This window comes from Apteryx rowi, unplaced genomic scaffold (genome assembly GCF_003343035.1).
Source record: "Apteryx rowi isolate R43461 unplaced genomic scaffold, aptRow1 scaffold_6, whole genome shotgun sequence".
Taxonomy (NCBI): Eukaryota; Metazoa; Chordata; class Aves; order Apterygiformes; family Apterygidae; genus Apteryx; species Apteryx rowi.
In genome coordinates this window covers 2,069,133-2,082,763 of record NW_020450871.1, presented here as the reverse complement: position 1 = coordinate 2,082,763, position 13,631 = coordinate 2,069,133, and the positions used below count along the sequence as shown (strand labels likewise).

The 13,631-nt window shown below is 58.2% G+C and overlaps 1 protein-coding gene across 1 annotated transcript; it reads right to left on the bottom strand.

The window, feature by feature from the left end:
* Positions 1-9,199: 9,199 nt before the first annotated feature.
* On the bottom strand, positions 9,200-10,489 carry LOC112974331 (ATP-sensitive inward rectifier potassium channel 12). Its single transcript, XM_026083178.1, has one exon. It carries the CDS (start codon positions 10,487-10,489, stop codon positions 9,200-9,202), a length of 1,290 nt encoding a protein of 429 aa, XP_025938963.1.
* Positions 10,490-13,631: the final 3,142 nt, after the last annotated feature.

The following is a 13,631-nucleotide window of genomic DNA, read 5'->3' as shown; positions in this document are numbered from 1 at the left end:
GGACACGGCACGTCCCACCTGGGCCCCTGGCCYGCGGCCGCGGAGGGCTTTCATACGGAAAGCTCGTGGCTTGGCCGGGCTGCTCGTGGAGGGCTAATAATACCTCTGGGAGAAGGTCAGGTGGGCAGCGGCAAGGGCAGCTCCGATTACCGGCTGCTGCACGTCGCCCTCGGCTGCCAGAGCCTCCAGAGGAGTCTGGGGATCTCTTGGAGGGGAGCTGGCACCGTAATCCCTCCTGCGTCAGCTGCCTTCCAGGGAGGCGACACAGCCGGGCCGGGAGCGGTTAKCCCCACCGCGGCCGGGGAAGCCCGCGGCAAAGCCCCGCCGCCGCTCCCGCTCTGCCTTCCCTGCTCTCCCCTTCGGGCTGGGTCCGACGCAGGAGCTGTTGCTGCACTGGCGGAGCAGACGGGCACCCAGTTCGTCCCCTTGTACGGTACATAAGGGACAAACCCCTGAGGCCATACCGGCAGGACACGGCCTCGTTTCTACCCGGACACATGGTGGTGGGCATGGGTGCCCCACGCAGAGCCCTCCGTCACCCCCGCGGCAGCGAGCCGCCGCGCCGTGCCCTGCTGCGCCGGCCCCTCGGAGCGGGACCTCGCTGGGGTCCCGTCCCACCGCAGCGAATGTCCCAGCAGAGAGGGCTTTTTTCTCGCTGAAAAGCTGCTTGGCAGCTAACGGAAACAATAAAAGTAGTATTATCTTCAATGGYGAGGCAGATGGTTTGGATGATTGGTTTGACTCCTAAGCTGGATTTGAGCTATGGATATTCTGATTTTTACCAATTTTTGGCTGGTCAGATGCTGGCAGCATAATCCGCAGATTCCCGTGGCCCATAAATCCAGTCCTGTCTGCGCCGGGAGCTGCAGAGCAGGGACTGGGGAGCCCGGGCCCAGGGAGACGGCGACGTCCGTGTGCCTCACTCACCGGAGGCCAGGGAAAGTGTGTGGAAGTACCTCAATATGCCCAAATGTTTCGGAGTTTCGCGAGCCCGTTAAAACGCCTGCAGACATCATCATTAGCCTCGATGTCTCACCCCATCGCCGAAATGCAGCCCAGCTGCTGCGGCTCTGCCCCTGCCAGGCCGTCGCTGCCCTCCCYGTGCCTCAGTTTCCCTCTCCGATGGCTCCGGTCCGTGGGGGAGACGCGGTGGGTGCGAAGGTGCGGGGTTGCCCCCGCGCTGCCTCCAGACGCGTGCTCGTGGCCTAATGCAACCAAGTGCTGCAAGGCAGAGGAGGCGTCGGGGCACGAAATGCAGGACCAGCCCCAGGTTCAGCCTCAGCCCGGCACAGACCTCCCCGCCGGAGGCCTCCAGCCACCCCCAGGGATTTAGGACGCACCGAGGGCTCGGACCRGGGCGCTTTTGCAGGCTGAGGGTTGCAAAGCTTCGGCCGGCGTTAACAACCACGTGATGCCGAAGCCCCGGCCGCCGSGGGGAAAAGCCGTCACACCCAGCCCCTCGCTTGCAGTGGAATCGTTTTTATTCAGTAAATCTCTGGAGCTYTAAAATAAAATTCCCCCAAAAAAGCAAAAAGTCATCTCTGTGTTTACACTGAACTTGTAAACTGGGCAAAAGAGGAAGACTTCTGCAGAGGTCAGAGGTCACCCGAAACATCCCTTTCAGAGAAGTAAACATCAGATTTCCGATACGTTCGGGAGCTTTGGTGCCGGTCGGTGCCAGTCCCTGCGGAGCGGAGGCGCGGGAGGGAGGAGGGCCAGGGCGGATGGGGGCCCCGCCGCCGGGCCAAATCCATCCCCGCCGCCCCCCGGCGGCAGAGCCCCCGGGCCAAGGCTGCCTTTGGAGGGGGCCGAGTCCCCGGCGCCTTTTCCCGGCGGGCCGGCGGAGCGCTGCCGGAGCTGCCAGGCGTTATTTCTAGCTCTGTTCCCTCCCTCGCCCCCGCTGCCACCTCCTCGCCGCGTCCCCGGCCCCCAGGAAAACATGCCGTTACATAACGGCGCGCGGGAACCATCTGGGGCTGAGTCAGCCCGCGGGCCCGGACGCACGGCCAGGAGCRGCTCTTCCCCGGGGCCACGGGCTGCCGTCGCCCCTCGGCGCCRCGGGAATGGCCCGGCACCACGGGAATGGCCCAGCGCGGGGCRGCACGGAGCCCGGCGAGCGCCCGGCTCGGGACCAAATTGCTGCTGGCTCGGCGTCGCCACCGCGGATGTGCGAGCGGAGAGGAGGGGGATGCGCCGAATGCCGGGAAAGGGGCGCCCGTCCGCCGGCTCGGACGTGCCGCCTCTTCCCTTCCCATCGGCTCCGGTGAGGAGACGAGCCGCGTCCCTGCAGAGCAGCGCCAGGCCCGGTTTGACTCCAGATCTGTTCGTCTGGGTTTTTTCTCCCCCGAAGCCGGGGGCCGGGCGGAGYGTCTCCTTCTCCGGCGCGGAGGAGCGCCTCTCCTCCCGCAGGAGCGGCGGCGCGCGGCGCGACCTGCCCTTTGCGGCGCTGTGCTGATTCACGGCGCCTTGCCGCAGCAAGCGCCTAAACGCGCCGGCGAGCGGCACGCTGACTCACGCGCGCGCCTTCCCGTGCTGGGAGAAGTGCGAAAGGTGAACGAGCAGCGAGTGCCTCGYAATCGCATTCAAAGCAGAAAAATTCCACCCGTGCTACTACACSGGGCTGGTAGTGCCACCAGAAGCCTGTTGCATTTAAAAAAATAATAAAATTTGGGACTTTAACCTTGGCGCTGACTTTCTAACGCCAAGCGTCAGGAAACGCTGAGCTCTGCCCCCCTCGCGCTTAGGTGTGTGCTCAGGGCGAAGCACCGGCCGCCGCCATCCCCGCAGGATGCTGGCGGCCCCTTCGCCCCTCGCACCCCCTTGATCCCGGCGCGGGGGCTGGAAGCGGCGGAGAGCGGGATCCCGGGGGGAAAGGAGGGCAGGCGGAGGAGGGGAGAGGATGGAGACGGAGAGGGTCTACCTYGACGCAGGATGAAAAAGCAAATCGCCGGAGGAGAGCAGAAATCCGGCGCCGTGTTGCCATGGTTACCTGGAGGCGCCGAACCCGGAGCATCCCCGGGTACCGGCCCGGTGGGCGCCCGGAGCTGCAGGCAGCAGGCTGGGCTGGCCCCGGGGGYGCTGCCGCGCGGAGGCAATTTGGGCGGCAGCTCGGAGGGCGCCGGCCGGGATTAGGGCCGCACGTTAGCGCGCAGGATCCTCTGCCCGTCCTCGAGCCGGCCCGCGGCTCCCTGTCAGACCCCGGCGACGGCTGCCGACCCACCAGATTCACTTTCGGCAAAACCCCCGATGCTGATGTGCTGGGAGGATTTGAGCCAAAGCCGTCCGAGCCAATGGAAAGATGCTCCGTCTCCGGGGAGGCCAGAAATCCCCGCGGGGCCCCGGAGCCGCGCCAGGGCTGCGAGGCCACAGGGGAGGCAGGGCGGAGGCAGCCCGCGGCCTCCCCATCCCCAGGGAAAGGCCGGGTCACGCAGCCCTTTAATTTAGCCCTAATCCCCGGAGATGCGGACAGTCGGCGTGGAAGCGCAGCGAGGACCGAGTGTGCCGGTAGCGCGTTTCCCGGGGCGCCGGGGCGGCTCGGCTCCCCCGGGACTCCTGCTACGACCAGGCGCCGCGGGAGGCAGCGCATTAAACCTTCCCCCGGCAGCTCCGGGCTTCYGCGTCGTTAAACGCTTCCCCAAACGGAGCGGTGGCTTTCGGAGCGCAAACGGCTGCYGAGCGGGAAAGCAAACGCCGAGAGCGGCTTTTGCAGCCGGTTTCGCGGCAGGCCCCGGGTTCGGGAGGTCCCCGCCGCGCGGCCCCCGGGGCACCGCCGTTTCCAGCCTGCGTTTTAGGAGCGAGCGGGGATATCTTCCCATCTCGCCTCCTGCGCAGCTGTAACAGGCCATTACCTTTCCCAGCCGGCCCTGCTCTTCTCTTTAGCGAGAGAAAAGCTTCCAGAAAAGCATCTGGTCCAGATTTAGAGGCATTAAGAGACAGAGATTGGTAGCTTGTTCTAATAGCTAATCATTAGTGAAAGATCGCTCCTTATTTCTAAGATAGATTCGTCTGGCTGCAGCTTCCAGGAAGAGGTTGTTATTGTGCCTTTCCCTGCTAGATTAAGTTACCTCGTAGGACCAGYGTTTTCTCCCCATGACAAATGCTGTAATCAAGTCACCTCTCAGTCTTCCTCCTGGATAATTTAAGCAGGCTGCGCTCTTAAATCATGCTTATCCTGGCCCTATCTGTGGTGATTGGAGTCAGTGGCCAGCAGTGATTTTTTATGAGCGAAGGCCTCCCCATGGAGGGAGGGACAGAGCCGACGGGCGCCAGGGAACCTGCGGTCGGTGGGAACCGTCGGTCACCAGCCGCCTGGTCTGCATTCAGACCTGGGACCGGCCGGAGAAATTATCATATCATAATTATCATTAATAATTCCTCTAGATGATCTTGCTGCACRAGCCTCCGGTCTCTGCAACGCCCGGGTGCAAAAGCGAGTAGGAAAATCCCGAACGGCTAATCCACAGTCTTCGTGTCCACCGGGCCGCCAATCTCTCTGCAAACAGCGGCCGACGCACRTGCTCTGGTTTCCTTTGGCCAGGACGTACCRCTAAAGRCCTTTAAGCTGTCCCTTGGCTGCCRCGTGGCGTCCCCRCAGGAGGCGATGCCCTTAGGAAATCAATCCTCTYGGAGCCCAGGGGCGACGAAGGTTGYTTGGGAAGATCTGTYGGGCTTCCACCTGGCCTCGAGACATGTTTCCCCGTCCCCAGCGCCCTGCATCGCTGGGCCGCGGCGGYGCGGTCCCCGGCGGCAGCCGATGGGGTGAGCGCCGGCTGGGAGTCCCGCTCAAAGCCTGCTGCGTGTCGCGATCGTGCGTGTGCCGACCGACAGCCTGCGAAATGCGTGCGAAATGCGCCATGGCCAGGCAGCTTCCTATGGTCTTGAAAATATACAGCACGACTCGAGATATGTTAAATAGATCAAAATACATTTATTACATATTTATATTATTTTCTCTAGGCTATTTATATCTTTTGGAGACTCTTATATATAATATATATAATATATTTAAAATAACATAAAATTGGCCAGTTTCGTCATTTGAAATACATTTTACAAATATATATATACATTGTCACATATATCTCAAATATATGTGCAATGAGACAGAGAAACACCGGAGGTGGAAAAAGTACAGATACTTCCATTGCACCCACCAGCGTCTCTACCCGCTGCGGGTCGCCGCCGTCCCGGCAGACGCACCCTGTCACCGCCGCATTTCACCTCCGGGAGACCAGTGCTCCCAGTCACCAACCGGCCCACGTGAACTGGCCGCTGGTCCCGCGTCCCCGGCGCTGCGTCCCCGAGGAGCAGCACCGCTCCCAGCCCAACGGAGCACCGAGGCGCGTTTCGGCGCGGGAAGTGGGACGGGCGACGTCGCGCGGCCCGCGCGGCCCCGGCACAGATGTGCGCAGCTGGCGGGGGCCACAGGGCTTTCCCGAGCTCGGCGAGGCGGCGGGCGAAGCCGGGCCATGTGCTGCCCTGCGGCACCTCCGGACACGCATCTGGATCCGGGCCTGGGCACCCCCCCCGCCCGCCGCGGCAGCATCCCTGAATTCAGAGGGGCGGGAGAGCAGGCTCCGGCCGGAGCGCTGGGACAGCAGCCGCACACCCTGGCAGCTCCGTGTTTCCACGTGCGATAAGGAGTTTGGGGGGGGGGGGGCTCTTTTGGTTGTCAGCACAAGGGAAAAGGAAAGAGCAGGAGGGTTTAAAAATAACCGTATTTGCTCTGCCTTATTAAAGATAGAAAAGGTGGCTCTGAATTCATTTCCTACAAAAGGTTTGAAGGTCAAGCAGGCACCGACTCTCAAAAGGTTAAGCGCTAAGTGATTGTCCCAGCCCTAAAGACTAAGTGCACTAGGTTCGTTAGGAGACGCTAAGGCTCGTCTTGACGGTCCCCCGTCCCCGGGGCCGGGCAGCAGCCCAGCTCGCCGGCCAGCCGGTTGCCTGACCCACGGGAGCCGGGCCGGCGGCGCGGGAGAAGGCGGCGTGCGTTTCCCACGGCCCTTGGGCGGAGGCGAAGGATGCTCTTCCGAAGCGGCGATTTGAGGCCGCGCTGGGGGGGTTCCAGCCCGCAGTTCCCTGCGGAGGCGCCCGCGCTGGCCGGAGCCCCGGCTGCGGGCACCCCGGCGGGACGCCGGCCAAAGGAATTAGCGGGTCTTTCCTTCCTCGGACACCTGAGATCCTCCAAGGACCAGGAGCAAGGCCAGCGTTAACCCCAGGTAGAGCGTGGCCCCGGCTCCCAGGAAATGGCTTTGCCGGGAAACATCTCCCTTCGCTCCTCTCCGGATGCCCTTGGCACCCGCCGCCGCCCCCCCATGCGGAGTCGCCCGCGCCCGGCTGCCCTTTCCGAGGGCCAAAACTCCTCCGAAAGGGGTTTCTCGCCCTTACGGCAGCCCTGCCGCCGTCGTCCTCCTCCCCGGGAACCGGCCACCGAACGAACGCGACTTTTTGGCTTCTTGTTTGCTTTCTATTCCCCACCCCCACCCCCCTCGGAAAATTAATGCGATAAAACTACCAATTAGTTGCCGAAAGGAAACCACCTGGGCAGCCTTCTAACGGTCCCTGATGGYAGTAAAAAAGATCAGTAGCTTTGAGCACTCACAGGTAGGCAAAAATAATATTTATACATTATGTAACAGCATGTTCCATGTCTCGGACTATACAGTATATATAAGACGACTCGCCAGAGCTAGGTCTTCGCTAGCAGGGGTTCGGGGAGGGGGTGCGGGAACAGGGGTCGGGGAGGGTCCCAAATTCAACTCCCTGTGCCGGCCGCCGGCTCTCCCCCAACCCCGTTCTCATCCTCCTACACAGTAGTTTAAAAATACATCTGTATATATTATTCTATTCTCCCAGGTAACACTGTACAATCATATAATTTCTTTTTTTAAAGCAATAATTTACTTAAAGACATCTCTAGTTATCTTTCATTTTTATACAAATATTTACTGTGAGATATATATATATTTATAAAGAAATTAACCCTCTGAGAACCCTACAGCAGCAAGATGTGCACCTTTTTTTTTTTTAATTATTATTTATTCAAAAGAACCTAAAACCACTTAAAAGCATCTTTTTTTAAAAAAATAAATAAGTAGTGCGCACACAAAATCTCTCTGCCTCCCCCTCCCCAATCTGCCGCCCTCCCCTCCCTGCCCGGATGCCGTCGGGCGAAAAGCAGGCGGCAAAACCGGCCCTCGCCGGGGGCATCTCGGCAGCGTCGGGTCACCGGTCCGCAGGGAGGACGGAGCCCGGCGCCCCGGCCCGCGGGACGGCTGCGGAGCCCCTGGCACTGGAAGGCTGGGATTTACCCCGTGGAGCCCCRAAACGGCCTGCTCCCCCCCGGCGCCGGCTGGGGAGAAGCAGTTTTCTCTTTYAGCCAAAAAACGAAAGAGCCGCCGCGATGGGCAGCGCGGGGTTTCGGCGATTGACACGGCAGCTAACGGAGCGGGGAAGCRCGGGAAGAAAACGCTGCGGAGACGTAACCTCGGTGCCTGCACGAAGCCCCGGCGCCCGGCGGCGCATTATTGCCCCCCCCCGAAACCCCCGGACGCCCCGGGGCTGCCTCGCGGAAAAGCAAAATGCAAAACCGCGTGCGACCGGCGGCCGCCTACAGCACCCGCAGCGCGGCCCCGCTCCTCGGCCGTCCCCCGCGGCGGGATGCGGGACGCGGGATGCGGGCGCCGGCGCGGGAACGGGGCCAGCGGCGCGGGAACGGGGCCGTTCTGCATCTCTAAGGCACGATCCACCCGGAGGTCGGGCCRCGGGGACGGGCTGCCGCGCGAGGCTGGGGGGTTTCCTCGACTGGCCTCGGCGGTTTCTCGGGAAAGCGCCTGCCTCTGAAGTGGGACTCTGCGATGAACTGATTCCTGCCGGAACGGGTAATTCATAAATGCCAGCCTGGCGCGGAAACAGCGCCGGCACCAATGCGCGGAGCCGAGGGGGCAAGAAAGTAAGACAAATTCCCCATGGATTTCCACGTTTGAATGACTGAATTGTTCAAGGGGAAAATACCAAATCGGTTTGGAAGCCGGGAAAATCCCCAGCTTGCAGAGCTTTCACGACTCCTTTGTGCTTTTTGTTATTTCGGTTTCGCCACGGTGAAACTTATGAATTGCCCGTTGGAGGTGTTGGGGAAGGTCCAGCACTTCAGCGGCTGACGCTCCAAACTCAGTTCCCACCCTGAGGACAAAYATTCCCAGAAATCTGCTAATTATTGTGTTTCCAATGATTCTTTCTATCACAGTCTGGCTTTTCCTTATTAACTACTTTGCCAGTAATTACGCTACTTGCTTTCGCTGCCRCGGATCTCCAGCCACTTACGTCTGCTCTCTGCCTGTGAAGCCATGCCAGTGGAAAAAAAAAAAAAACCCAAACTGGATGAAGTCTTGACTTCTAGCTCTTACATCTGCCCAGCAAGTCACCCCCTCAAAGCACCCCGGTGGCTTATTCATTCCCTTGTTCATTTTTAAAAAATACTGAATCACTTCTTTCAGATTTAATATTATTATTATTGTTATTATTATTATTATTGTTATTATTTTGGTAAACAGTCTCCCAAATGTTATGTTGAAAAAATTAAAAACCCTCTTGCCTCCCTCCCCCCTTTTCCCAAATTAAAAAGTACGTTAATGTTGCATGTTATTTCAAGTGTTGTTCTTGTGCAACTGAATCATACTGCCTGCCGGAAGGAGCAAGTTTTTGTTGTTGTCRTTGCTCAGTTAAAAAAGAAAAAAAAAGGAAAAGGAAAAAAAAAAGGAAAAAAGAAAGAGAGAGAGAAAGACTCGTTTCCTGATATTTCCTCTTTTTGGCTCTCGCAGTGCTCAGCTCCAAGGAACCGCTCGCATTTTCCCCGGGGGGAAAAGCAAAGCCCTGCAGCCCCCTCGCGCGACGCGCGCCTGCCCGCGTACGTGGCCCGCGGACTCTCCTCTCGCCGCACCCGCCGGATCGAACCGCCCCGGCACGTCTGCTAGTCACCACGCAGACGCTGCAAGTTCGAAACGCCCTGCGGCCTGCCACCGCTCCCTCCTGCAGACCGGCCAGTGGTTATTGCAATGAAACTTAAAACTAAGAACGATACTAATTTCTCAAGCATTCCTATGGCACTTGCATTGTTCTGCATAATTTGAGCGGGTTGTAGGGGAAGAGATTAGAGGAGGAAAAAAAATACCCTCGGAAAAGTTAGTGAAAGGACCAAGAGTCATATTTCTGACTCCCTCCTGTACGACCTCTGATCCAACGCTATTGTAGCTTGAAGCCTATCGAATTCGTGCCTGTTGTCCGGGCTCAGGTCGTCTAAACCCCTGCTGTCGTCGTCTTCCTCTTCTTCGTCGCGGCTCATGAAGGCCAGCTCGTTCTCGTAGCAGAAGGAGTTGGTGCTAGGCAGCAGGAATTTGTTCTCCACCAAGTCCTTGGCGCTGCAGCGGGGGGTGGACGGGACCTCGTAGGTTTTGTGGAAGTGGGAATAGTCTACTTTGTACTGGTTTTTCTCCTCGAACAAAACAGGCTCAAAGCGGTGGCCCCACAGGATCTCGCTGGCCAGGTAGGAGCTCCGAGCTTGCGTCGTCATGGCAGTGGCTTCTACCATGCCTTCGAGGATGACCACGATCTCAAAGTCGTCCGTCTCCAAGTCCTGGCGGCTGATCCCGAACAACGGGCTGTCTTCGTTGATCTCGTGGAGAATGGTAATGGGGGACACCAAGAAGATACGATCCAAGCCTTTATCAAACCCCACATCGATGTCTATTTGGTCGAGCGGTATGTATTCCCCTTCTTCTGTGATCCTGGGCTTAATTAACTGAGCTCGTACGTGGGCTTCTACTATGTGGCTTTTCCGGAGGTTCCCAACTCTCCACATTAGGCAGAGTTTTCCATCTCTCATTGCCACTACTGCATTATGGCTGAAAAGTAATGTCTGGGCCCGTTTTTTGGGCCTGGCCATCTTTGCCATTATTGCACCAATCATGAAAGAGTCTATTATACACCCCACGATGGACTGAACGACCACCATGAAGACGGCGAGCGGGCACTCCTCCGTCACGCAGCGGAATCCATAACCAATAGTCGTTTGGGTCTCAATGGAGAACAGAAAAGCAGCCACAAAGCCATTGACCTGCAGAACGCAAGGCTTGAAGGTATCGTCTCCAGCTGGCTTTTCTAGATCTCCATGAATGAGTGCAATTAGCCAGAAAATCAGGCCAAACAATAACCAGGACACCAAAAATGCCAGGGAGAAGAGCAATAGCATATATCTCCAGCGAATGTCAACGCACGTGGTGAACATGTCTGCAATGTACCTTTGAGGCTTGTCATCCATGTTGGTGAACTCCACATTGCACTGGCCGTTTTTCTTTACAAACCTGTTCCTGCATTTCCTCCTAGTGTGGATTTTCCCGTTGCCAAAGCCGTTGATACCTGGCATGGTGGTCAACCTCAGCCCGTCTTCCTCGGAGGACACTATGCTGTAAGGGTTGACTCGGCCTGCGGTCATCCCTGAGCCAAGCCCACAGTGAAGGAAAAGGGTCTTCTGACTCCCGGCGTCCCCCTGGCCCACCCCTGCCCACCCCCCAAATTCTGTTGCGGTGGAAGAGAAGTCCCAAGCTTCCACGTCTTGGCCGCAGCGTCACCAGGCGGATCCCGTGAGAGGCTCTGCAATGAGAAAACACAGACACGGCCGTTACCTTTCCACGCGAACCCTGGGCACGGCGAAGGGGCAGGAGGGGGTGCTTGGCTGTGGGCCTAGGGAGGGTGGGCGGCTGCACGTGGGGCGAGGAACCCCCTGCTCCCCTTGCTCCCACTCCTATGGCAAGGCTGTTCCTAAAAAGCTGTGAACAAGATGGGAAGAGGTCCTGAAGTTTGTTCTTTCATACTACAAAGCGAGTGAGCAAACCAGCATTTCTGGGAACCCAAACGACCCCAGCGGGTTCAAAGCGTTGGGTTGAGCTGGAGCCTTTGAAGATCGCTTCCCTCCGCTTTTCTCATGAGCTCTGCTTTCGGAGCGGAGTCTCTGGGGCTGGGCTGTCACGGAGGAAAGCAGAAAGGCCAGGCCACACTCCTTCCTCCGCGCAGGGATATTAATAAAGGTATGCCTGAAACCAGCTCCATCASTTCACATTGCCTGTGCCAGATGGACCACTGCCCAGCACATCACAGCAGCGCTCGCCCGACCTCCTGAGCACCAGCTCTTCTGGGGCCCAGGGAAACCACAGAGCGGTGTGGATTTAACCTCCGTCCCCAGGCCCGGGGATGGGAGAGGACACGGCCAACATGCGGTCAGTTGGAGAAGGCCTCTGGAAGGCACTCGCCTGGGGCAGATGTCTCAAGGATCAACTTTCCCAACGCATCCACTGGGAAATGTGGCCAGCCGCCTATGGTCACAGATGTGWTTTTGCTGGCCAAGTCTTATGATGGGAGCGCTGCAGCTGGGGAACGAGGAGCTGCTCTGATGCCTTCTCAATGGCCCCGCTGCAAGGTCATGGATCTAGCATCAGCCATGCCTGGGGGAGCGGTGGGGGCAGCGTGGGCACAGACAAGGTGGTCCAAGCTGGGGGAACTTCCCCGGAGCAGGAGAGCCCAGCGCTCTGCTGGGGTCTCCAGTGCACAGGGGCTCCCAGCTGCATCCTGCCAGGGTGCTGGGCCCCTCAGCACCTCCGGAAGGGATTGCAAGCGGGGCTGCATCAGGCTGCAGGAGGGACAGTGGAGAAACCACATGGCCACCACCCAAGCAGCCCAGAGAGCTTCTGCGCTCCCAAAACCGCCCCGTGCCATTTCTCCTCCGATTATTTACCAACATGGGATTTGTCACACGGGATCAAACCATCGATCCGCCCTGCGCCGCGTGCTGCCGGCGGTGGGACCCGCGCAGGGCCACRGCGTGGCCGTGCACGGGGTGCGGGGCCGACGGTGCAGACCCCTGGGACGCCCCCGTCCGCAGAGGCGCCCGGCTGGGGCCTCGAGGCGCCGCGGTGACCCGCAGCCGGGCTGTACGTGCTGTCTCGTACCCGCTGGCCCGGTCGATGCAGTCGATTCCTGCAATCAGCTCGAGAGCCTGGGGACATGCGGGGACAAGCGTGCCCTTTCCATTACCATTTCCATTACCCTTCCATTTCCAGAGGCCCGGGGGCGGGCGGCCAGCATTGCCGGGAACGGCCTGCCCCGAGCTCCATCAGCCCAGCTAGCCATGAGACCATGGATTTCCCCTTACATAGGTCCTGCCTGATCCCACCTGGCACTTCGGCCTCACCCTGGAAGTCCAGCACTGCAATCAGCAGCTCTAACGAGCTCCCCTGGTGCCCGAACTGCCCCAGCCCTGGAGACGGACCCACGCGTGCCCTCCATCTTATACATCAAACAATGTATTTCCACRTGCAGGAATCCAGATGCAACCATTTTTATCCCAAACGCTATTTTTTCAAGCTCCACAATTATTTTTTGGTGCATCAGGAGACCGACCAAGCAGTCGTTCATGCCCAGCTAGGGTCGCTTGGCACAGATTGCACACGTCTTGGCCAGCGACTTCCTCTCCTTCCTTGCAGACCATGGTGAAGAGTAAAACAGGCATTAACAGGGAATATTTAAACCCCGCTTTTGTTGCTGGAAGTCAGAAAGGACTTGGCGGGTCGCACTGCAGAGCCAGCGTCTCAGGCTGCCTGCAGGCTCCGACTGACAAACTCCACCCGAGTTGCCTCTCCCAAGTTTTCCTCCTCGCCCCGGCGCCTAGGTTTATTGAGGCTTTCTCCCTCTCCTTTTTTAATGAAAGCGGAGCATTTAGAGTAAGACGGAGCCCRTCTGCTTTTCCACCGCCCCCATCCTGCTCTCCCGCAGCCCCGTAGGCACACGCGGAGGAATACACCAAATGGTTGTGCCACTGGATGAATTTGCTCTTGTGGTTTTTTTTAATTAATTCTACGTGCATTTGAGGAGTGAATAAACTGCAATGAGCTCCGGGTGACCTGCGRGAGGATTAGCTGGGGTTGGGATTAACCGTGCTGGGAGGGCAGACGAGCCCGGGACGACTGCGGAGGCTGCGAGCTGCGCTCACCCAGGGTGAGGCTCCGCAGGGGAGCCCCAGCGCCCCCGTCAGCGGCATCACTCCCTTCCTTCCCTCCTTCCCTTCCTTCCCACCCTCCTTCTCACCTTCCTTCCCTCCTTCCTTCCTCTCTCGCTCTTCCTTCCTTTCTCTCTTCCTTCTTTCCTTCCTTCCTTTCTCTTTCTTTTCCTTCCTTCCTTTCATTTTCTTTTTTCCTTTCTTTTTCTTTCTTGCTTTCTCTCTCTTCCTTCCTTTTCTTTCTTTTTCTCTTTTTTCTTTCTCTTTCTTTGTCTCTCTCCTTCCCTACTTTCTTTTTCTCTCCTTCCTTTCATTTTCTTTCTTTTGCTTTCTTTTGCATTCTTTCTCTCTCCTTCCTTCTTTCCATTTTCTTTTTTCTTTTTCTTTTCTTTCTTTTTCTTTCTCTCTCCTTCCTTCCTACCTTCCTTTCATTTTCTTTTTCTCTTTTCTTTCTTTTTCTTTCCTTCTTTCCTTCTTTTTCTTTCTTTCTCCCTCTCTCTTCCTTCCTTCCCCCTCTCTTTCTTCCCCTGTTCTGCCTGCCTCATCTCGTCCCCCGTTATCCAGGCGTTGCTCTGCCGGCGCTGCC